Source organism: Macrobrachium nipponense, chromosome 27 (assembly GCF_015104395.2).
Source record: "Macrobrachium nipponense isolate FS-2020 chromosome 27, ASM1510439v2, whole genome shotgun sequence".
Taxonomy (NCBI): domain Eukaryota; kingdom Metazoa; phylum Arthropoda; class Malacostraca; order Decapoda; family Palaemonidae; genus Macrobrachium; species Macrobrachium nipponense.
Genome location: NC_087216.1, coordinates 19,868,569 through 19,893,568, shown reverse-complemented (window position 1 = coordinate 19,893,568; position 25,000 = coordinate 19,868,569). Strand labels below are relative to the sequence as shown.

The following is a 25,000-nucleotide window of genomic DNA, read 5'->3' as shown; positions in this document are numbered from 1 at the left end:
AAAATTAAACTAAATAAAATTCGTATACTGAAAGCTTTTATTATCATAGAAAATCAACGGGAATGAAACTAGTGACGGGGATTTTAACCAGAGCAGAACTTGAAAGATATAATGAAAAATATAATGAAAGATGCACGTTTACGATCCCATTTCACAACTTCTGTCAGCTTCCCGGAGAAAATAGAGGAACTCTCTGTTGGAACAGACTTCCGTATATCAAGTTTCATTCTTTTGGGATTTGTTGATATAATTTTCTTAAGTAATTTTTCCCCCGGAGGGCTGGGGGCATTTATCAAGGGGGTTGATGTTGGACGGCGGATGTCTTTTTGCTTAAATGTGAAGGACGTTTTACTCTCTCTCTCTCTCTCTCTCTCTCTCCTCTCTCTCTCTCTCTCTCTGTGAGTGTTAAGTAGATACCCCATCTGTAGTAGGTAATTCTTTAGCCTTTAATATCATTCGATTCTGAAACATTGTTATTGATGAGGAGATATTGGCAGTTTTAGTAGCTAGCTAATATTTATCGTCCTCCTTCCAATACCTTTCGTTGATTCTCTCTTTTCTTTCTCAAAAACTGGTGTTACGGGTATTTTACGTAACACTAACCAATGCAGCAATGTGCAAGAACAACCTACCGGGTTTGGGAATATTCTCCGTCAAATTCAGTATTTTTTTTCCCAGTCAGTCTTAATATTTTAAATTTCTCTCCAAAAATCTTTCTCATACGAGTAGTTTCGGTAGAAGGCCTTTTTTTCCGATTTTTTCTTCTTACGAATACTTTATTGCAAAGGCCTGTTTCCCGGGGTTTTCCTCTTTCGAATATATTGTTGAAAAGGGTCTTTTGCTAGATTTTTCTTCTTGCGAATAATTTCTTCAAAATGGGCTTTTATTCCCGGATTTTTCTTCTTACTAATACTTTCCTTAAGAGGCTGTTTCTGGATTTTAAAATGCCCCCTTTTCTGGATTTCCCCCCCTCACCAATACTTTATTTAAAAGTTCTTTTTTTCAGAATTTTTCTTCGTACGATTACTTTCTTGAAAGATTTATCTTTCCGGATCTTTCTTCATAAGAATACTTTCGTTAAAGGCTGTCCTCAGGATTTATTTTTTTTACGAACTCCCTCGTTAAAAGGCCCCTTTTATGGATTTTTAATCTTTCGTTAAAAGGCCTCTTTCTGGATCTTTCTCCTTTCAGATACATTCTTGAAAAGGCCTTTTATTCCAGACCATACTTCTTACGAATACTTGTTTGCAAAGGCCCCCTTTTTTATTTTTTAAACTTTCTCCTTTTTTCAAACGCCCTTGAAAATTCTCCTTCACTGGCCCTGAAAATTCTCCCTCTCTCTCTCTCATCTCCTCTCTTCCTCTCATCTCTCTCTCTCTCTCTTCTCATGGTAACTCCTCGGGATTACGTACGCGACGCGACGTTTCCCGTTATCCCCGTTAATACGTGTCAAACATCACCGCCTCTCAGCCAATAAGGTTTCGAATTCGTTAATGTCTAATGTGTCTCTCCCGGATGCTGAGAGATTTCATAGGTTAGCGACAGGTCAGACCTTCAGAATGGACAGACAGGTGTCTTGGCACTGATGCCCTCACGGATATTGTAGTCGTGATGTAAGGTTTTTCTGTTTTTATTTACTTTATATTGACTTTTTTTTTATTTCATTTTCATTTTTTTGGAAAACCAGTATTATTATTATTATTATTATTATTATTATTATTATTATTATTATTATTATTATTATTATTATTATTATTATTATTATTATTATTATTCAGAAGGTGAGCCATATTCATATGGAACAAGATGACAGGTCATAGACTTGAAATTTAAGTTCCCAAAGAAAATGGTGGCATTATTATTATTATTATTATTATTATTATTATTATTATTATTATTATTATTATTATTATTATTATTATTATTATTATTATTATTATTATTATTATTATTATTATTATTCGGAAGATGAACCCAATTCATAGGGAGGAAGCTCACAAGGAGCCATTACTTTGAAATTCAAGATTCCAAAGAATATGGTGTTCATTTTAAAGAAGTCACAGAAGGTAATAGGATGTAAAGAAAGAAATCAGTTATTTGAAAAAAAGAAATAAGTTGACAGATTGATAGATAAATAACGAGAAAACCCATGTGAACAAGAAAGTTTTGTTTTTCTTATGTCGTTGTAAATATGAATAACATAAGTTGGGAAATTCAGCATTTTGGAAATAAAAATCTTTAGCAAATACATTACAGTTCACCAAACAGAATGTTTTTTTTTTATTATTTGGGATTTATTTCCTTTTCATTGTAAATATTGAGACCGTACGTTAGTAAATTATATATTATGGAAACAAAACAAATCCATTGCAAATACAATACACTTAGTCAAACTAAGACACCCTTCTTTCATTATTTCTAAAACCTGTTCTTATTTCATGATTTAAACCGGAGATAATGTCATGTGTCGCTGCTCGTAATAATGGGAATATGAAGAGTCTTTTAATGCAGCCAAAGGAGAAAAAAATATGCTAATTACGTGTTGGGCGAGGGAGACGTACCCCGTTCCGAATATATTTAGTTCTTAGTTTCCCTTAATTGTTTTCCGTTAATAGACAAAAGTTTAATTGGGGAGTATATATACCAGTTAATATGACATTTTCAGTTCCCCAATTAATATTTTATTTTTTTGGAGTTTACAGACTTTTTTTTTAGGATGCATTCCTGCGGTTTTAGATAATTGGTAATTAGATGCACCCTCGAGCCATTTAGCTGCTTTTTAAGTCTTCGCGTTGAAAGGGTACATGTAGCTTTTGATCCACAGAGATTGCTACGCTAATTACCTGTCATTATTAGCTATGGGATTACGTAAGTTCCTCAGCATACAAGATGTCCGCTTTATAACATTTTCAAACCATTATTTTATGTGATTTTTTAAGAATTAGGTTTAGATTATCTCTCTCTCTCTCTCTCTCTCTCTCTCTCTCTCTCTCTCTCTCTCTCTCTCTCTCCTTACATGAGAAGGTGTTTATAACTTACATAATATGTTTTTCCTTTTGAATTTTTAAGTAGACTGTATGATTAGGAATATATATATATATTATATATATATATATATATATATATATATATATATATATATATATATATTTCAATAGAGAAAGTTCCTTCATTTTATGTAGACCCAGGTAAAGATACGAGAGGATTGGTCTAGTACTGTATTCAGTGTTTTAAGATACAACTCGCATGATTTGATTTGTCAGAAACAAGACAGGGTTATATCCGGTTTGTGTGTAGCTAAGGGTTTTAGTGATTCGCCTATACTCTGTTTTTTTCCATCTGTCCATCCGCCTGTGATGTTTTGCATGGTAACACTGCGTCCCAGGCTTTAAATAGTTAAGCTATGTGCAAGTTTTAGGTAAATAAAAGGATATCTGGGCGTAGATTTGCAACTGAACATTTTTTTGATAATTTACTGTATGGGAATTACACCGTTAATATTCGAAATAGGATATTATTATTGTTGAATGTAAGCTAAATGTAACTATCTAAAGCCCAGGACGCAGTGTTACCATACGCAAACACCACACGCGGGTGGACAGATGGAAAAAAACAGAGTATAGTCAGAGCCAACGCCCGTTATATCACCATTCTTGGCTAATGTGATGATATATGCATTGATGAGAGAAGTTAGGGGCTTAAGTTTAGAAGTTGGCAGATGGAAGTTTGTGTGTGTGTGTGGGGGGGGGGGGGGGCGAGTTGTCTGTTTGAGATGGTTCTGTAATCGATAAGAGAGGCAGATGTTGCGTAACTAATTCGTAGTAAATATCGGCGGTGATGACATATGATATATCGAGGGAGAATGTGAAGAATTTCAGTGAATGTGTGACATGACTGTAAGCTTTTTTTATGGATTTGAGCGATGCCTTAAGTATGTGTGAATGGAAGACGACGATCAGTATCCTCTTTGATCGAGGCCTGGGCAGACGTACATCAGTGGTACTCGGAACAGAGAAAATTAAATTTTTGTATAAACTAATTTAAGCTTTAGAATATTTCTTAAAGGCTTTCATGCTTACGCGAGCACCCCAGTAATGACTGTTTACATTCAGACGCTTTCTGTGACGCACACAAACATGTTTTTGAAGTACATAAACAGACTCTGTTTACGAAGTACACATAAACTGTCTGTGTTTACAAAGCATTTGACGGTTATGTTTTGGTATTCTTTTCAGAGCCATGTAGATTATTTTTTTTCATTCCGATTTGTATACGAAGCTCAGAAATGAAAGATGTATTTTTGTGGTGTAGAATAGTGGAACTATCAGTAAGGGAGTGACGTCGCCGAAGAGGAAGTAATTAATTACCTTTCTTAAAACTCTGTATAACCTCCTGAAGTGCTACAATTTTCATACAAGTCTTTACTCGCGTTCGAGTGTTTTCCTAAAAAGGTTCATTATTGCTCATGCTAGGAATCGCCTCTCTCTCTTTCGAGTGATACTCTAAAATAAGAAACTCTTTCACTCCTCAAGTGACACTTGGTTCCCAGGGCTCAAGAATCACAGACTTCTTTTTGCCGTAAATAACTCTGAGAATTATCTTACAATCTAATGCGGGTCATAAAGTTACCAAAGGATTGTCCTCGTCAGCTCTTGTCAAGTGTTCACGCGTTGCCTCAGTAGGAAAGAGGAATTCCTATAGTACCTCCCTCAAGTGCAGTTCACGTTGCCAGTGGAATTCGTCTCTATTCAAGTGATTACTCAAGTGCTTTATCTAAAATACATTTCAATTTTGTCTGTTGGTTTCCAAAGTGCTTCGAGTCGCCCAGAATCAGTGCTTTAAGATTCCCTCATTTATCTCAGCCGCCAAATTCCTTAGAAAGGGAGTAAACTTTCTCCCAGTTGTCTCTCATTTCAAAATAATTTTGTGTGTCCTTCTGCAACCGCAACAATGGTGAACCGCGTCAGGTTTTGCGACCTGGGCCCCACCAGGATGGACATGGGGTAAGTGCCGAGATAGTATATTTCTCTCCTCTTGTCAGTCAAATCCCTAAAAACCCGCCCCTTAACCCTTCCGAAGTGTGTGTGTGTTCGTGTTTCGTACCAAACACCTCTCCTACGCTATTGACGCAGTAAGTTTATGTATCCGCTCCTTGGCTCGCCTAGAAAAAAAAAAAAAAAAAAAAAAAAAACCCCAGATTTCCATTTCAGTAAATCTTTCTCCCCCTCAATTTTTTTTTCTTTTTTGAAAATCTTGAAACCGTTAGTTTAGCGTTTCTGTAAATGAATGCTACCAACTTTTATAACCTGAGATGTGCCTGAATGATGATCTGTCTAAGAATACATAACTGAGTAACACCAATGACATAAAGCAATATATACGATATTTATCATAAAGAAGACTGGATTTCTTACATAATTTCGGTCTAAAACTCTTTTATACGAGTATATAGAACTTGTTAAACCTTTAGTTTTACGGAGCACGAATTATAACTGTGACCTTCCCACCCTTGAATAATTCCATTATAAACCTACGTAGTTAAATTCTCTTTTAATTAGATTATTGATGTGGAATATTTTTGGCTAAGTGGCCACACTACGAAGCCCAAAGAGCGTTTAGCTGTTTATCGGTATTTATTTTATATTCCTTATTAATCAAGCAGATTGATTGAAGTCCTGTCTACACCATTCATCCACACAGGCAGTTTTGTAACTAAAATTAATATTTTTTTATGTATGACTGAAAATGAGTGACGTCCACTTCAACTACCAGTTTCATGTACTTGCTACCTATATGGTGATAAGTCAAGATTGCATTTCATTCCGTGCCTTACCTATGGCAAGTCTGCCTCTGTGATTTTTAGGGGGAATAATATAAAGAAATTTTATACATACATACATGCATGCATATATTCGAAAGGAATACATTTGTTGGGCATAGTCCACAGCCCACGCCCAAATAATATGCCTACATACATACATACATACATACATACATACATACATACATACATACATACATACATACATACATACATACATAATAGTATTTGAACGATTTATTTTTTTGGTCGGTTAGAGTCCTTAGGGCACATACCATACGAGGCCTCGTAAACCCTTTCAAAGCTCACCAAGGGCAAGTTCCCGTGTGGGCATATCGCCTGCCTCAATGTAAAAACCAATAGGAGCTGTTCCCATCTTGCTTTGAAAGGACTTTGCAAAGATGATACTGGATAACTAGTTTCTATTCCCAAAAGAAATGAGGCTATGAAATATGTTATGAAGGGATAGAAACGCATGATTTAATTTTCGCCCTCCGCTTTGGTACCTATGGTAAAAAGACCTTCGCTTCCACGATCAAAAGAAACGCACGCAGCCGGTTTAAAACGTATGAAGTGAATACGGAGCAAATTCAATTAGAAATTTAAACGTGACTCGTAAGCGTTCTCCTATTTCCTTCTTTTATTGCTCGGTCTTTGCTCTTAGAGAAAGGCATTGCACGTAAAGGTTTTCCTTTTGCGATCTGGAAGAAGATAATCTGAACATCTGGAGCGAATTTGGATTTTGAATTGTAAAAGAAAATAAAATTAAAAAGGACAGTGATCTTAAGCGAATCATCATATTGTTGGAGAGACGTGATGCAACTATTTTAGTTACATTAGACTGTATTTCATTCGTTTTTATATTTTTGTATATCTGTTAAATTTACAAGTTCATTAATCATTTGATATTCAGTTGTCTGGCTGTTTATTTTGATTAAAAAAAAGGCTAATTTCTTTTGAAATGTCTTGGAAGTTTACAAATTATTTTTTTTTTATTTTTTTTTTTTTTTTTTTTTTTTTTTTTTTTTTTTTGCAAAAATGTAAATTTTACTTTTTAAATGTCAAATGCTGTCCTAGACTCTCTCTCTCTCTCTCTCTCTCTCTCTCTCTCTCTCTCTCTCTCTCTCTCTCTCTCTCTGGATTTTTATTATGCTTTGCCTTATACATTTTAGCCTTTTACATACAACCTCTCTCTCTCTCTCTCTCTCTCTCTCTCTCTCTCTCTCTCTCTCTCTCTCTCTCTCTCTCTCTCTCTCTCACCTTTGACGGGCAGAGCAAGTATTTGCTTTATATTCCGATGAAAATGTGTCAGAAAGGATGAAATCAGATACAGTTTTCCTTGGCAGACAATGCAGAATTCAAAGAATCGCAGATTTGCCTTGTTTTTTACTTTCATTGTGTCTATATTACTTCTAAGCTGTGGGCGGTGTTAAGGAGTCGACATTTGTTAAGGTATTATTACTAAAATATGTTCACTTCCTTGGTTAACCAAGCAGCGTGATTTTCTGTGTGTAAACGTACGTGTGGACTTTGGAGAACAACATGTCTGTGTAAGTGCAGATACTGATATATTTTGAAAACCTATTCAATGTAGTCTTCATAGTAATTTTCTTATGAGCAAATACAATTTTAAGGCTGAAATAGCTATAGAATGACAAATTATAAAAGAAATGACGAAATAAGAAAGCCGAGTAGGATTTTATTCTTGAAATATAAAGAAAGGAATGGAAATTCATATTTTGGAAACAAGTCGTGTTAGTTTGGAAACGAGTCGTGTGGAAGACTGCTTCCCATTCCATAAGTTTAATGATAACGTCTGAATATAAATTACATAAATTTACTTCATACGACTTTTAATCCACAGATACCTATGACGGTGCTATGTAAAGTTCCTCTATATTTCCCAGTGGAAACAAGAATGACATACATGTATACGTAGCAGAAGGCAATGGAGTCCATGATTAATTATGATAAATGAGCGTACATTTTATAATATGTTAATATTCATACGACATTATTCGCTATCACAATATTATTTTCTGAGTAAAAGGCTGTAAAATTTTGCAGGTAAAATCCTTTTGTCTACGTTGAGTGATAGTGGACGGTTTACTTTTATAAAATCCTGTGACTTTCTCTTGACCTCTGAACAGAAGATTTCATCATGAAGCACTGGAAGAAATGTTGACTGTCTTCCATTTATGATTATGTGATTCTTTGCTGCAAAATCACCGTGACTATTTTGTCTCAACTTACAGATCGGAAACACTGTTTGACATTTGCAAAGATTTGTCTTAGATATTGATGCTCATTCAAAGAAAAGACATTGTGACGCCAGCTTCAGCAACCATAACCAATCAATCAAAGAGGAAGAGAAAACGTGCAATTGAAATTCCTTTAATCCCTGCAATATTGATGCTACGTAACTCCAGGTTTTCACGATATTTGACAATGAATCTCGAAAATGAATATATAGTAAATTATTTTGAATATTATCATCTCCGAGAGCCTATCATTATATAGGTGGAAGTGGGTAAAGGAGGAATTATTTTTCCTGCAAAACCTTTTTATACAGATGTTTACTTCTGGACATCGACAGCTTCTCTCTCTCTCTCTCTCTCTCTCTCTCTCTCTCTCTCTCTCTCTCTCTCTCTCCTGAGAAGCGACTTCGTGGGTTGCGTGTTAACGAGCCCAATTTACCCATTTGGTATTCAATTCCTGCTCGCACTCATCTTGCATCTGGATGCCGTCACTGCTACCCGCAGGTCAGTCAGTTGTCGATGAACTGTCATCGATTACAGAAGCAGTTATGGACTACTCGAGACCTTGCTTCGACGTTTTGCGTTATTGGAGTTACAGTGCCTCTTATTCATTTATCACATGAAGCCTTATTTGCACTATGTTTCATACTGTTTACATTCACATTATGTATGTAATTATATATGAAGTTTTATCACATCTCCGTGATTCAAATACATGCATTAAGCTACATATGACTCCTTTAATATCCAATTCGCTCTACCTCGGAATTAATATATTTTCATATATATATATATATATATATATATATATATATATATATATATATATATATATATATATTACCAGCGAAGGGCGCGACCGTCCCCGTCCCCCCCCCCCCCCCACGCCCCCCCCCCCCCCACTAGCTATTTTATTTGGTATGCGTTTTAGACATAGCGTTAGGCGAACTGGTAACCCTCAGTGCTCTCTCTCTCTCTCTCTCTCTCTCTCTCTCTCTCTCTCTCTCTCTCAAAGCGATCACTGGCAAAGGCCTTCTCTCTCTCGGCTCTCTCTCTCTCTCTCTCTCATCTCTCTCTCCATTCCATCAGGTCCATTAAATTAGAGTCGGAGGTTTAAAAAAATATAACGTTTTATTCAAAGTAAAGCCCCTGGTATTTAAATGTCTTAATCAGTAATTAGTCACACCAATTATCTCTTCTCCAAAACACAGTCCCCTCACTAGAACCGCCTGTTTAAAAGACAGAACACCCTCATGAGTACACACATTTGTAAAGACAAAGTCAAAAGATTAAATGAAATAGAACATCTTTACAAGATATCAAAACAAGCCATTCCTTTGGCTAAAGTATGATAACTCACCCATTGCAGCCTGGAACTTTCGCAGAGCTATCCCAGCATTCTGCCTTTTCTCCCGTAGCTGTCTCCCCAGTTCTTGGTTAAACGAAGCCATTATGATAGACATAGTTTGTACGTACACACGAATTCACATCCTCGTCAATGCCCCAATTAAACTGGTCACAGCCGTTTTCAAAGGCACCTTGAACAAGCCCCCACGAACTCACATACCCATAGAACGAACATTGACCTGCTTAGGCAAGCATCTTCGTATCACACATCCCAGAAAGAGGATATTAGCATTCTTAGGTCATCGCTTTGGACTCTGTCTCCATGGGAAGTCAAATATGATGAGTCTACAATTTCCAAGAAATGTCACAACGATGCATATTATCAGTCTTTATTTATTACATATATATATATATATATATATATATATATATATATATATATATATATATATATATATATATATACGTATGTATGTATGTATGTATGTATGTATGTATATATATATATATATATATATATATATATATATATATATATATTATATATATATACATATATACTATATATATATATATATATATATATATATATATATATATATACTGTATATATAATAGGACATCAACTGCTATGGCCAAGTTGGCTTCTGCAAATACACACACACACACACACATTTCCTAGATAGTTATACATTAATGATTACCCAATCCTCCATATTTTTCTTTTCTCAAGGCGCTAATATTTTTTGTCATTTATGTTTCTTTATATGGTTTATTATAGAAACATAGCCTGTTCCTCCTCAATATATCGAACCAAAAATATCTTTCGGAACCCACGGCTGGATGAATTTGCAGTGGATCTCTTATCATTTAAAAAAAATATTCATATCTTTGCAATATCATATTTAACGATCTCTATTCGGCAAAGGTTTAGAGGCAACAGTGCTCTGAGTTGTTGTTTTTGACTTGAGCTGGCCTTATGCCAGCACGGGCTCTTGCTCATAGAGCAGCCCGTAAACTCTGAGTTGCATTTCATGTCATATTTTGTCTCTCATGTAATTTGGCATAGAAACATGGCCCGTACCTCGGTGTATTCGTGTGAAAATATCGCCAAAACACAATTGGGTTTGGTGAGAAAAATACAGTTAGATAAATTGGTATATTTGCAGATTGACGTCATATAGAAAAGATGAATCTGTAGCCTGCTAAAGGCTTAGATGCAACAGTGGTCTTGAGTGTCTCTTAAGTCGGAACCATGACAACACGCCCACGCTCTCACTTTCGTGTCAATGAGTCAACAGGCCCCGTCATACGTTTCGGCTCAGGAGTGAAGAATAGATTCTGTGCTCGCTTCGCATAACCAGCATGAGAGAGAGAGAGAGAAGAGAGAGAGAGAGAGAGAGAGAGAGAGAGAGAGAGAGTTTAGAAGCCACCCAAAAGCAAAGGCATTGTTAAACCCTCTTTTATCATCTCCTGATAGACAAGTGTGTATGTGTGTGCGTGTGTAGAAGCCATTTAAGGCGTTGGTATCCTGGTTACAATCTAATGTTGTAAAGTGTTTGTGTGCGCATATGTGTATTTGTTTAGAAGACGCCTGAGGCATAGGCATTGCGACCTTCTTTATCAGTTCCTGATGGTCAAGTTTGTATGTGTATAAATACACACACACAGACACACACACACACACACACACACACACACATATATATATATATATATATATATATATATATATATATATATATATATATATATGCATACATATATATATATATGTGAAAAGACATTGCAACCCTTTCTACCAACTCCTGCAGTTGTGTGTTTCTGTAACCTATCAAATAGAAAGGTCTTGCAACCCTTATCACAAACTCCTGATAGGTTTGTGTGCGTGCGTGTGTCTGTGTCTGTGTATATGTGTGTATAAGCCTCCATACGCGAATGCATCTCAACTTTCCGTACCAACTCCAGATACTGTAAATTGTATAAGACTCGGGACACAGCACTTTAATGCAAACAGCTTTAATAATAATTATTTCCAATCATTTAAGCTAACGTTAGGGGCCCCAGTGCAATGACAGTAAAGGCACGTCATTATCACTTGGGGAAACTGTTGGTAACTTCCTGTTTAATGAATGCGATAATTGCAATGAATATTTTCTGTGGATGCCGATGAGGAAGAGACGTACCAAGGAGTCCGGCAGTCTGATTTAGGTGCCAATGGGAAGCTTCTTGAGATTCAAAATTGATCATTGTTTTTATGTATTTTTCGTTTGTATTTTATTTAGTTTTTAGTTTTCTGGAAAAAAAACTATTGTGCCATTTTTCTGTCCGACCTCAGGCTTACATACTACCCAGGCTAGAGGGCTGCAAATTTGTACATTGATCATCGCCCCTCCCATCATGCGAACATGCCAAATTGCAGCTCTCTAGCTTCAGTAGATTATTTGATTTTATTTTATTCAAGGTTAAAATTAGCAATAATCAAGCGTCTGGTAACGTTATACTCCAGGCCACCACCGGGCAGTGGTTAATTCATGGACCACGGCTCATACAGCATTATACCTTCGTATTGATAAGTGTTATGATACATCAAAATAATAAAAAAATACACTTTTCATCTGAGTTACAATGGACCCGCATATTGCTTGCAATATGTCAAAGGGAATCGAAAAGTCACTTTGCATTTTGCAAAGTTGAAATCTCATTCCCCTTTCGTCTCAGAGTTATCCTTTCGCCCTTGTTACAACTAAAGTATAAAGCCAGAATTGGACGAAGTAAAGAAATATTATTATAAATCTCGAATAAAGAAGCATAGAATGAAATAATAACGATGAGAGAAACTTTTGAAAAAATGCAATCCCATCTCCAGGGAGCAACATTTTTCAAAAGGGAAAGAGAAAGAAAATAAGAAGATAATAAGAAGCTGAGTCCAATATCTCGAAATTAGAGGGTTATTAAACCCTGAAATGGTCTGTTAACTTTTTCCCCTCGTTTAAGATGTTTTTGCTCTCTTCTCTCTCTCTCTCTCTCTCTCTCTCTCTCTCTCTCTCTCTCTCTCTCCCCGAGACATTTCATTCCTCTGTCTCTCAGCTGTTATGTTATATTCCATAGCTTTAGCTTGTTACCTCGCTCTAAACTGTAACTAAGACTCTCTCTCTCTCTCTCTCTCTCTCTCTCTCTCTCTCTCTCTCTCTCTCTCTCTCTCTCTCTCTCTCTCTCTTTCTAGCATTTACCTCTCAATGTCTTTTTTATGATGTTTTAATGCAGATATTGTCATTTCTGTATTTTGATGAATAAATGTCTCAAATTTAATCATATACGTAATATTAATAAAGAATTTCTTCGTCAGTAAAAGAAAAAACTTCTTTGTAAGAGATGTTTTTGTAATACTCCTCTCTAAGGACCTTTTCTTCTTACGAGATTTGTGGGCTTATTTCCCCAAGGACAGTTACAAGAAAGCTTCAAAATGAAGGACCTTCATGGAAAGTTATAACGCTGTCCTTGGAGTATTTTTTTTTATTTCAGTTTAAATAACAATAAATCTGGTTTAGCACGGAAGTCAAATGTAAGATTGTGAATGCTATTTGCTCCCATTTTCGTTGTTACTTTTCTTTTGTGTTGCCAATTTGGCATTTTTCATGAACTGAAAGTTATATATATATATACATATAGTATATATATATATATATATATATATATATATATATATTATTTGTATATATATATATATATATATATATATATATATATATATATATATATATAATTTCGTGATTTTCCTTTTATTGAGCCTGGGTACCAAACATTGTATATACAACTTCCGACTATTCCACAAATGTTCATGTTATTATTATTATATTATTTATTATTATTATTATTATTATTATTATTATTATTATTATTATTATTGTAGCCAAGCTGTTATCATTAACATAACTTATACCCTTATTTCTTGGCTATTCAAAGAATTTTGACTTTAACATCACATTTTCTCTCTTTATTTCTACCCCTAAAGTTCTCTTTCTCTGTTCTGAAACATTTTTTCTCATATTTTTCTGCCTCTGATTCCAAAGAACTGCGCTATTAAAAAAAAAGGAAATAAAAAGAAAGAAGCCGGTAGCTACCTCTGCCCGTCAAGCTAGAGTCATACTAGGGACGCATTTCAGCTTCTGTTAACATAATTATTATTCCTCGGGGCTCCCCAGTTTCCGGAATTCCGTGGCAGCTTAATGACATTGTTAACAGGAGGTAATGAGAGAGAGAGAGAGAGAGAGAAAGAGAGAGAGAGAGAGAGAGAGAGGTCTGGCTTCTCGTAGGCGAAAATTAGCCAATATGCATAACTGTCTGTTCTCTTGGCATAGGAACGAGTGTTTTACAGATGATTAATGAATCCTACGTACAAGGTAGTAATCAGTGTATGGGTGGAGATGGCTGCGTGGGTCTCTCTCTCTCTCTCGCTCTCTCTCTCTCACACACACACACACACACCATTTACTATAATTACACATTCATACTATATATATATATATATATATATATATATATATATAGATATATATATATATATATATATATATATATATATTGTTCATATAGCTCAAGCCTTAGGTGTACACGTGAAATCCTGTACAGTTCTTAGGAAATGTGCTCTCCGACGTTCTGTTGAAAACCCTTGTTGCAGTTCCCTTAACAAACACACCAAGGTCATACAGGCAACCTGAACCTGTATCCAACAAATATATGGAGTCCTTTCCTTCGATGGACTGAATGTTAGCCGATAGGGATGGCTCCTAAAATAACCCCGGAGATGAGATGAGATAGCAAATTGACCCTTGCGTGGAGTGCCCTTAAGGGCGATTACTGATGTCTTTACTCTCAGCTGATAAACAAAGTTGTGGTGATCTTTCCCTTTGATCCTTCTAAGGACACTGGAAATCCTTTCCCCCCGTTGGTGTTTTTTGGCAAAATAAAAACACAGGCAAAAATAGATTGGTGGTTATATCTTGATTTGAGAAAGATTTTTTCTTTCTGAACATAATTGCAAATATACCTAATTTGAAGATAGTATAAAGCGGGGAAAAGTGCCCAAAAAGTAGCGACAATCATGAAAAAAAGTGTTAGCAACGACTACCTCTATAACCTTTATTATAATGATATTCAAGAGTAATTTTTCCAAGAACTAGAAAATAACGCACGGGTGTTTGTACAGAAATCAGTTTTTAACTTTCTTAAATCATTTTTTTTTTTTTTTTATGAGAGACAAGTTTGCACTTAGAGGTTTTGGAGGACAGGTGTTTGAGGGTCGAACAAAGTACCTTTGACAGGAGTTCGTCTTTCCCCTTTAGTCCTGCGTCTAAGCTGACTCATATCGTTATTATTTTGGGACACTTTCAGGAATGACCCAAAAGCTATTTAGGAGAACTGACTAATTGGCGTTTTGGATAAGAAGAGGAGAAGGAGAGAGAGAGAGAGAGGTAGGCGACCACTTATGTATTGGGTTACCTCATTAAACATCTGTTCCATGGAGAGTCCAATCATCGCTTGGAGATGAGACATAGGTTATCTCGGAAGCGAAGTCTTGTGTCATTTCTAACAGCTGTTGTAGTACTACGCAGGTGTTTTGAGTTACCTGGCTGACATATTCAGTTCCTTTTCGAATTTATCTCTTCATCAAAAGATACCAATACACATATATTTTGATTCATAATTATGGGCGAAAAGTGCCCATTTTTTAATAACTATCTGTAAATTTTTGAGAGAGAGAGAGAGAGAGAGAGAGAGAGAGAGAGAGAGAGAGAGAGAGAGAGAAAGTCTGGTAAGTTGGTTCTGCAAGGAATTGTAATCAAAATAAAAAATTTAGACAAACTTATAATAGCTTGATGTCTCAATGACATCACTCAAATGGCCATTGGGAATAATGACATCCACTCTGAACTCCAAATATGGAAAGAACTGGTCCTCGTTTGATGAGAGAGTAAGCACTCGAGAATGCGTCTTGGAGGAAGGTAAAAGAAAAAATTTCACTATTTACAGATCAGTCATCGTGAAGCAGACGCTGGCAGTCTTAGATTCCTTCTAAAAAATTTTCGGATTAGTATTTGCAAAAAATTATTATTATTATTATCATCATCATCATTATTATTATTAAAAGGGAACTGTTGTTTAGGGTGTTGCTACTATTAATAATGATATGATTATTATTATTATTATTATTATTATTATTATTATTATTATTATTTTGGTAGAAGACCCTCTTTTAGGCAAATACTGTTAAAAAGAATGGCAGAATTAAGCGAGTAGATTTTATATATTGTTTTTTCCATTTTCCTTACAATTCGCTTCTCAGGCTCAGCGATGTTTCTGAGTAACTGACCAATATTCATATTGGGGAATTTTAAAAAAACTACAAATGATGAAGGTAATCTTTTATTAGAACAGGATATTCAGGTCCTAGGTCAAGCAGGGGGTTCCGTCGTCAGTGCCGGTATTATTCCGTAGGCGTAGTTCATTTCGGGGCCGGGGTCGTCTTCGGTTTGAGGGCTGGTATTGGTGCTGGTATAGCTGGTATCACGTGACGTTTCGACCTTCTCGCAGGTCATCTTCGGACGAGTCGTTTGAAGAGACTGCAGCAAGAAAGTTTGTGGGGCGGTATTTATAGCGGCTCGGACCTAGAGTCGCATTCTTATTGGTCGGGCCGTCTTGGACGAAGTCGTGGATCTCTAGGTCCGGGCCGATATAAATACCGCCCCACAGACTTTCTTGCTACAGTCTCTTCAAACGACTCGTCCGAAGATGACCTTCGAGAAGGTCGAAACGTCACTGATACCAGCTATACCAGCACCAATACCAGCCCTTAAACCGAGGACGACCCCGGCCCCGAACTGAACTACGCCTACGGAATAATACCGACAACTGACGACGACCCCATGCTTGACCTGGACCTGATATCCTGTTCTATAAAAGATTACCTTCACCATTTGTAATTTTTTGAAAATTCCCAATATGAATATTGGTCAATTACTCGGAAACATCGCTGAGCCTGAGAAGCGAATTGTAAGGAAAAATAGAAAAAACAATATATAAATCAACTCGCTCAATTCTGCCATTATTATTATTATTATAATTATTATTATTATTAATTAATTATTATTATTATTATTATTATTATTATTATTTCAACGTAATTCTGGTCTTATCCGTAATAATAATTTTACCATCGCTCTATCTCTCAAAGCCCGGGTACCCGAAAATAGACCAAAGTAAAAAAAAAAAAAAAAAAAAAAAACACGGCGGTTTGGGCCTGCCCAAAAATGTGAGATTTATTTCAGATACATGGAGAAGTGGAAGTTCTTACGAAGTCTATTTCGAGCTTCGTAAATATCGAATTTCGCTTCCGGTTTATACCTCTCTCTCTCTCTCCTCTCTCCTCTCTCTCTCTCTCTCTCTCTCTCTCTCTGTGAGAGATTTTATTTCTCTGATTTTCAGTTTTGCTTGTTACCTTCCTTGAAGTATAACTAGATTCCTCTCTCTCTCTCTCTCTCTCTCTCTCTCTCTCTCTCTCTCTCTCTCTCTCATATCCAGTTTTCTATCGCCCTCTCTTGGCAAATATATTTTTCGTGGAATATTTGACATCTATTATATACAATTAATATTATATTTATATAATTTATACATATATATATATATATATATATATATATATTATATATATATATATATATATATTCACTTTATATAAAATGTTTTCTCTTCCATCCCTTATGTATATTAACCCACGTCCATGAATATTAATGATCACTTGATCATTTATTTAATTTTTCTCATTTTCTGTAAGGAATTTGAACTTCCGCATCCAGCGACCTAACAAGGCAAAATCGATATCGCGGACAAACAAACAAAAATTTTTTTATTTTGTTTTGTGTAGTCTTTCGAGAAAATTTCCTTATTTATTTTTTTTTCAAATAGCTTGATGAAGTTAAAAGGAAAGTTGTGATTGATACAATATTTTCCATTGAGTTAAGCTTTTCAAATGACAAAACCTTCAATCGATTAATCACAGATTTTCAGTCGAATGACGGATCCGAAACGACTATTCTAGATACAGAAAATCGAAGGTTTATTGGAAAACAAGCGGAAGGGGGGACCTGTATTGAAAAGGATGGAAATTGAAAAAAAGGGGGAGGGGGATTTATAGTGGGGAATTAGAAAGAATAAAAAAAAGAGACGGAATGACGGAAACGTAAGGTTCAACTTTTTTTTTTTCCTCCTTGGAATACTTGGTGAGGTAGGAATGGTCGAGTTCATATATTTCTCTCTCTTGTATTGTACCCATCGCGATATGTACTAGATTTAATTTTGACTTTCGACAACCCCCACCCCCACCCCACACACACATTATTTATATATTATGTGTGCGTTTGTGTGTGTTTGTGTTTGTTCTGTAGCAATAGAGTTATTATAAAGTACGAGAGACACGAAGCTGGAATTATCAAAGAATATGAATGTTTGCCCCTTTTTAACGGCTTTGAACCCATAAAATCGTTGTTTGATATATTCAAACACTAGGAAATATGCCTGTCAGAAATTCCATCACCTGTGCCAAATACAACGTATTATAATATATATATATATATATATATATATATATATATATATATATATATATATATATTAATACGTTGTATTTGGGTCAGGCAAGCAAGATATTAAAAGTCATGATAAATCAGTATTAGTACCCAGTTAGGAGTGGCCAAAAGAATAATGCGCTTTTTGTTAGCGTAAGTGAAATTCACATATGATTGATTTGTCGTTTAGTACTATAATAATAAGATTTAAAAGATTATATCCAGAATTCTCTTTTCTCTTAGAATATGCATTATTGTAGATTAAAAAAGGAAATAAAAAGTTGGACTAAAGAAACTCGGTAATGCTGGTTGAATGCCTCTTTCAATCCCTTGTTTTGTACAGTACCCGAGTTAATCCTCGCTGGTGTTCCTCATCAGAAGAGCTACCTCGTATGTAAATGACCTATGTATGCACGAATTGATTATAAATCCCTTTAATCTTAGTTGTTGTTTGTTAAACCGAAAATTCTTTGTAATGTGTCGTTCCATCGTATGCGGTTTGCTTTGAAAATGCCTTTGTTTCGCTTGTCTCCGTAATTGATTGCTCTATATATTTGATATATTAGGTCGTTTTTCCCCGTACTAGATTTTTATTACATTTTATTATATATATATATATATATATATATATATATATATATATATATATATATATAAAATGCATAAAAAATCTAGTACGGGAAAAAAACGACGTAATATATCAAATTTAAAGCAATCAATTACGGAGACAAGCGAAACAAAGGCATTTTCAAAGCAAACCGCATACGATGGAACGACACATTACAAAGAATTTTCGGGTTTTAACAAACAACAACTAAGATTAAAGGGATTTATTATCAATTCATGCATACATAGGTCATTTACATCATAATATATATATATAAATAAATATATATATTATATATATATATATATATATATATATATAAATATATAGTATAATATATATATATATAAATACGAGCTACAATGTCCTTTAATATCTAATTCGCTCTACCTCGGAATTAATATTATTATATGCTTAACCGAAGGGGAATTTTTTCTCGATAATAGATTTGCCTGGACCAGGGCGCGAACCTATGGATCCTTTCAAACCCAGGAACGTCAGTGAAGCGTTACCTATACTACCTCTCGCGGTGGTGTAGTAGGTAACGCTTCCTGACGTTCCTGGGTTTGAAAGGATCCATAGGTTCGCGCCCTGGTCCAGGCAAATCTATTATCGAGAAAAAATTCCCTTCGGGTAAGCATATATGAAAATATATTTAATTCCGAGGTAGAGCGATTAAAGGGATTTATTAGGACATTGTAGCTCGATATTTGTATATGAATCACGGAAATGTGATATGACTTATATATATATTATATATAGAATCTATATATATATATATATATATATATATATATATATATATATATATGCATAATGTACAGTATACGTAAAACTTTCTCATTTACTTTTTAAAAGCGATGTTTTGGAAGGGAGTTTGGGGGACTAATACCTGTGTTGGTAGCTGTCACCCTCACCTTGTGGCACTAACTGTCAGTGATGTCGACATCGGTTCCTACGGCGTAGGGTTTGCCTTTCATAAAACTCCTTCTCCTTCTAACACTCGGTTTGACCAGTCCGGCTCCTTATTCATCTGATATCCTGGTCTCGTATTCTGCAGGGGAAAAAATTATTTCTGGTCCCTTGCCAATAAAGTTCCTTGAACAACTTTTGCAGGTCCAACTTCTTCGCTCGCTTTTGTAGTGAAAAAAAAAAAGGCCACCATCGTATTTGGCCTTCATTTTTTTTCAGGCAAAATATGCCCTCGGCCATTCCTTTGCGCTGATATTTATATCATTTCCCAATAGGGAAGTAATTCAGTCAGTGCACCTCACACGGTGGATTGTAGGCATTACCTAGGGTTGTTTGCAGCTTCCCTTGGGGCCCTAGCTGCAACATTTTCCATTTGGTTTACATGCTCTCTGTATTTGGTCTTCTTTTTTCTATCTCACTTTCTATCCTCTCCTTACATGGCTCAACTGTGAGGTTTTTATCTTGTCACGCCTTTAAGACCGTTTGACTGTCAATTTCCCTGTCAGCGCTAAATAACCTCGTAAGCCCCAGCGCTTTGCTTCTGGCCTAAATTCTATATTACATCCCTTTTGTGATTATGGTATCGCAGGTTCGTTTCCCGCTACCGGTCGTCATGATTTCTTGCATATGGCTCTGAAGTTGGAGCTCATGGCTTTGTAGTGACAAGAGTAGCCAAAAAAGAGCAAAGAACTCGAGAAGTTAAAAGAGGGCATTGTGGCTATTACAATTTCATATGTATCTGGTAAAATGTATGTATATATATATATATATATATATATATATATATATATATATATATATATATCATATATATATATATATACACACACACACACATAAAAAATTGTTTTTCCTTGTCAGTACTTGATTCTCTTAAAATTTATAGCGTTCTTATATCGTTAATGACTAAGAGGGCATCCAACATGTATACTAACCTTGCATGATTTCAGTACCCACGGGGATGTGAGTTGAAGGGTCTCGGAAGCCAGGTGTTTAAGAGTTTAGGGATCCAGGAGTGTAAGGTGCATTGGACCAAGGGTTACCCATATCTGCAGTAAGGGAAAGAGTGCTTTTAATAATGTCCCTGTTCATAAACAGCACCCAAAGGTAAAATTGCATTTGCAGAGTGCCATGAATTCCAGTTTATGGCATAATTAAATCATGGCATTAATTTGTACGAGTCCATAAGGTAAAAATATAATTATGCTCTCTCTCTCTCTCTCTCTCTCTCTCTCTCTCTCTCTCTCTCTCTCTCTCTCTCTCTCTCTTATGAAGTAATTTTCTATGAGATGTATATTGTTAACAATTTTGTGGCCTTCACCCACTTCCATCCTCTCCTTGATTACGGTCATACCATAAGTGCCCGACCATCTGTAGTATCTAATTACTCTGGTGTAATTGAGGAGACGCAATCCTCCAAACGTAATTTGTGCCGATGTGATTCGCTGACCCTTGCCATAAGAGGAAGTTCAGTCGCTTGCTTGCCTCATCACAGTGGGCATAAATAGTTTTTCTTTATTATTTTTTAAGTTTTGTAATGTTATGTTTTTGCTATTGGGTTGTATTACAGTTCCTTTCCTTTCCTCTGTGTGACTGGGTCACCCCACGTTTCTAGATATATAGGGTCTTTTTTAACTTTTACCCCTTTTCGCCTTTGAAATTGGCTTACTTTGCTCCCTCTCCTAACATTTTTTTCATAGCGTAACTGCGATGCTTTCCCTCTGTTACGCCTTTTAAAATCTTTTTACTCTCAATTTCCCTTTCAGTACCGAATGACCTTATGATAGGTCCAGGAGTTTTGTCGTTTGCCTAAATTTTGTGCCCCGTCCCATTCCTTTGTAATTAGGTTTGGAACCAATATGTGTTAATCGTCTCGAACAGCATCGATTGCCCTTCGGGGTATCAGAATACCACTAGTGATACCCAGTTCCACAAGTCTTCCATTCCCACTAACTGCTAACTTCTGCACCAAGTTCCTAGAAGTCTAAAAGAGTTTGCAATAAATCTATAAGGAAACCTAATTTTCTCTTCTGGTTTGCTTTTCACAACAACTATTTTGGCTTCTGTTGAATTGTTCATCCAGATTTGTAACTTGTTTCCTGTTTAGTGCTCCCGCTGTCAAGATGGGTGTCTTAACCCCTAGGCACACACACTCAAAAGTTTTATATTAAACAGCTAAATAAGAGTCCATTCGTGGCAGTCAAAATTAGGTTCTACATTTGCCTTAGCATAAGTTACAGTGGTCCCCAACTATGTAGCTATCCTGATTTTTGTTGCTGCTAAAGTAAGTAGGCGGTTCTAACCAAAAGGGACTGGAAGGCAAGGCCAATGTTACCCCAGGTTCTTAGATCTCGCTTAGGAATGCGATGCTCGTTTATTTTGAAGAGGGAACTAAAACCAAAGTAATACAGTGTAAATGACGAGGACGAGTGTCCCTTACAAAAAGCCCATGGAGGCAGAGGGTCAGAAGCATTACATTATGCCAAGTTTTGTATGTCTCACTTGAAGGCACTTTGTCTTATAAAGCTTATTTGGCTAATTAAATCCCCTTAGCCCTCTTCTTTGAGGGGTGTCCCTTTAAGGGGCAAATCATAAAGGGACGAGACTGCTTTCCCCATATACCTTTCCATAGTAATCTCTCTTACTTGAATATAATCGTGGATTCCTTTATGAAACTCTACCCTTCTATCCATTATAGAGAGAGGAAATGAGATTTCTAATTCAGCAAAGTTTCGGTGTTGTTGACATCTCAGACTTGTCAGAAACTTGTCTGAACTTTGTAGATCAGTTGGACTTTGATCGAAGGTTCTTGCTATTTCTAAGTAAAAAGTTATATCAATAAAACCTGACGGAAACGAAACATCTGAAGTCTCTGAGGAAAGGTAGGAAAACACCCTCAGTCTTTAGGAATTAGTACCGACTGCAAAAGCCGTTTGGTTGGGCACCCAAATGCCCTTATGTACCTGGCCCTGAGACAGCAAGAGAAAAGGAATGTGTGGGCTTAACATTACAGAAGTAAAAGTAAGGAAAAACGAAGGTAGGAAGAAAATTAACGGCTTTGGTGCAGAGGTGAGTATATTGTGCTATCCAAAAATGGCTGATTGACAGATTAAATTAGCAGGAATCGCTTATATCTCACGCAAGATTGCCTTATCATCTCTGCTAGAAAAAAAGGTGTTTCATCTTCTCCCATTACGCTTTGTTTAAAAAAAATAGAGTCCAAAAATGCTTAATTTTCTGTTCTGTAGAAGGTTGAAATAATATAAACGATTCTCTCCGTTTTCTCTTCATCGTGTACCATTTCGCCTCATTTCCTAATTGGCCGATACAGTCCATCGATCTCACCCCGCGACAGAAAGGAAATATTGCCGTCACACGAGGATTTGTCCAGCCGACCAAACCAACAATTCGTGAACGACGTTTTGATGCGAAAGTTTGAGGCGCCTCGAAGACAATAATATTTCTCAAACAGGAAAAAACTTTTCGAAAGCAAAACTTTTGATAACATCGGTATTCTGTCTCCACCAATGCGACGCAAAATTCGAAGACGAATTTTGTTTGGGGGGCCGTTTCTGCTAAATTTTGAGTCATCGGACCGTGAGTTTTGGGCGGGTTTTGTGGCGTCGGATATATATTTTCTATTTCTTTTTTGGTGTTTGGGGTGGGGGGGGGGGGGTGATTAGATTTGGGACAGTGTGGTCATGTGTCATTGTATGTGATTATCATTGTCATCATCACCATCAGCATCTTTTTCTTCTCATTATTATTATTATTATTATTAACAACGGCGTGATTAAACTGTTGTATAATATAGAAAAATCCACAGCTGCATAAATCAGTTGTATTATTTGTAACAGATAAAAACAAATAATACAAGTTATTTATATAATTGTGAGTTTTTATTACACATCATTGTTGTTAATAATTCTTATGATTATTATTATTAGAATGAAATCTGTGAATTTTTCAGAACGAAATTCTAAATTTTTTAGAACGAAGGTCGTTTTGTTGAATATTATTTTTTATTCAAAGCTTTTAACTAATTTCCCAGGTATCCTACCTCTCAGTGAAGTTTGTCTCAGTATTTTCAAAGCTGACCATTGTCGCCGGTTGTACTTTTTTAATAAGTTATTATTTTTATGGTTAGCCAGAATTATTACTCATTTGTTATATTTTGTGCGGTTTGGGTAAAATACCATTTTAAGTTCTTTCCAGAACGCAAGTTCTCTTCATAAATGTACTCTACTACTAGGAATGTCAGCGTTTTTATAGTGCTATTGCAGTACAATATAAGTGTCACTGTTTCCTTTTTTATGTCACTATAACACAATGTCAGTATTTCCCTATGGTATCACGCTCCTTTCTATAATAAATCACCATACATCACCATCACACGAAGATAGCGGGTGTATGCTAATTCGCAATTTGTTGAAATTGGTATATCTTCAAAAATACTTTTATTTTTATGGTGAAGCGAACTTCAGAATCCTCTAGGAAAGGTTCCCAAGGGAAGATTGATTACTACCCAATTCTGCTGATTGTCCCATGTTAACGTTTGGACCAAAATCCCACTTAATTCTATTGCAATTTAGTTCTTCAGTTACAGGCGTAATATCTTAGAGAGAGAGAGAGAGAGAGAGAGAGAGAGAGAGAGAGAGAGAGAGAGAATCTGTCGTAAATCAAATAATCCTTCATGATCTTCAAGTGGATTCTCGTGAGGAATTGCAGAGCCCTGGCGTTTTATGATGCATGCAAGACAGCGCAAGCAATTCATTCTTCATTTATCCCCGCAAGGGGGATGTGCCCACAGTGCACCTCACGCAAGTTCTGTTCCGCGTCTCTTCGGCCCTTGACTGCAACCCCTTCCATTCCTTTTACTCTGCCCCCATTCATATTCCTTTTTTTTCCATCTTACTTTCCACCCTCTACCAACAATTGTTTCGTAATGCAACTGCGAGATTTTCCTCATGCTACACTTCAAAAACCTTTTTACTTTCACTTTCTCTTTCAGTGCTAAGTGACCTCATAGGTTCCAGCGTTTGGCATTCGGCCAAAATTTTACATTCCAATTCTATTTGCAATCCTCAATTCCTTATTTAGTTTTAGGATACATTCCCTCGCCTAATAACATTAGCCTATAGGTTTTGTCGAATGAATAGGAGGGCTAGGACGTAATCGATAGTTTTTTTAAATTTACAAGTCTTATTTAGACTTTCCTGCAAACAGTTTCCATTTTCATTCTCAAGCCTATTTTTCTTACTATTATTATCCAGAAGGTAGCTCCAAATTCATATGAAACAAGCGTGTAGGGGCCATTGACTTTAAAGTCAAGCTTTCAGATTATATGATGTTCATTTAAACGAGGTTACAG

General features: G+C 35.9%; 1 protein-coding gene across 4 annotated transcripts in view; it reads left to right on the top strand.

Annotated features, from left to right (window-relative positions):
• The window catches only part of LOC135200888 (uncharacterized), a 1,536,981-nt gene that overhangs the window by 1,097,035 nt on the left and 414,946 nt on the right, over window positions 1-25,000 (top strand). Inside the window, exon 2 of one of the 4 annotated variants that reach the window (XM_064229628.1) lies at window positions 4,236-5,003. The exons of the other annotated variants lie outside the window; for them this stretch is intronic. Coding sequence (XP_064085698.1) covers window positions 4,951-5,003 — 53 coding nt within the window. The 5' untranslated portion in view covers window positions 4,236-4,950. The remainder of the gene's footprint in view (window positions 1-4,235; window positions 5,004-25,000) is intronic. 4 annotated transcript variants of the gene reach the window in all.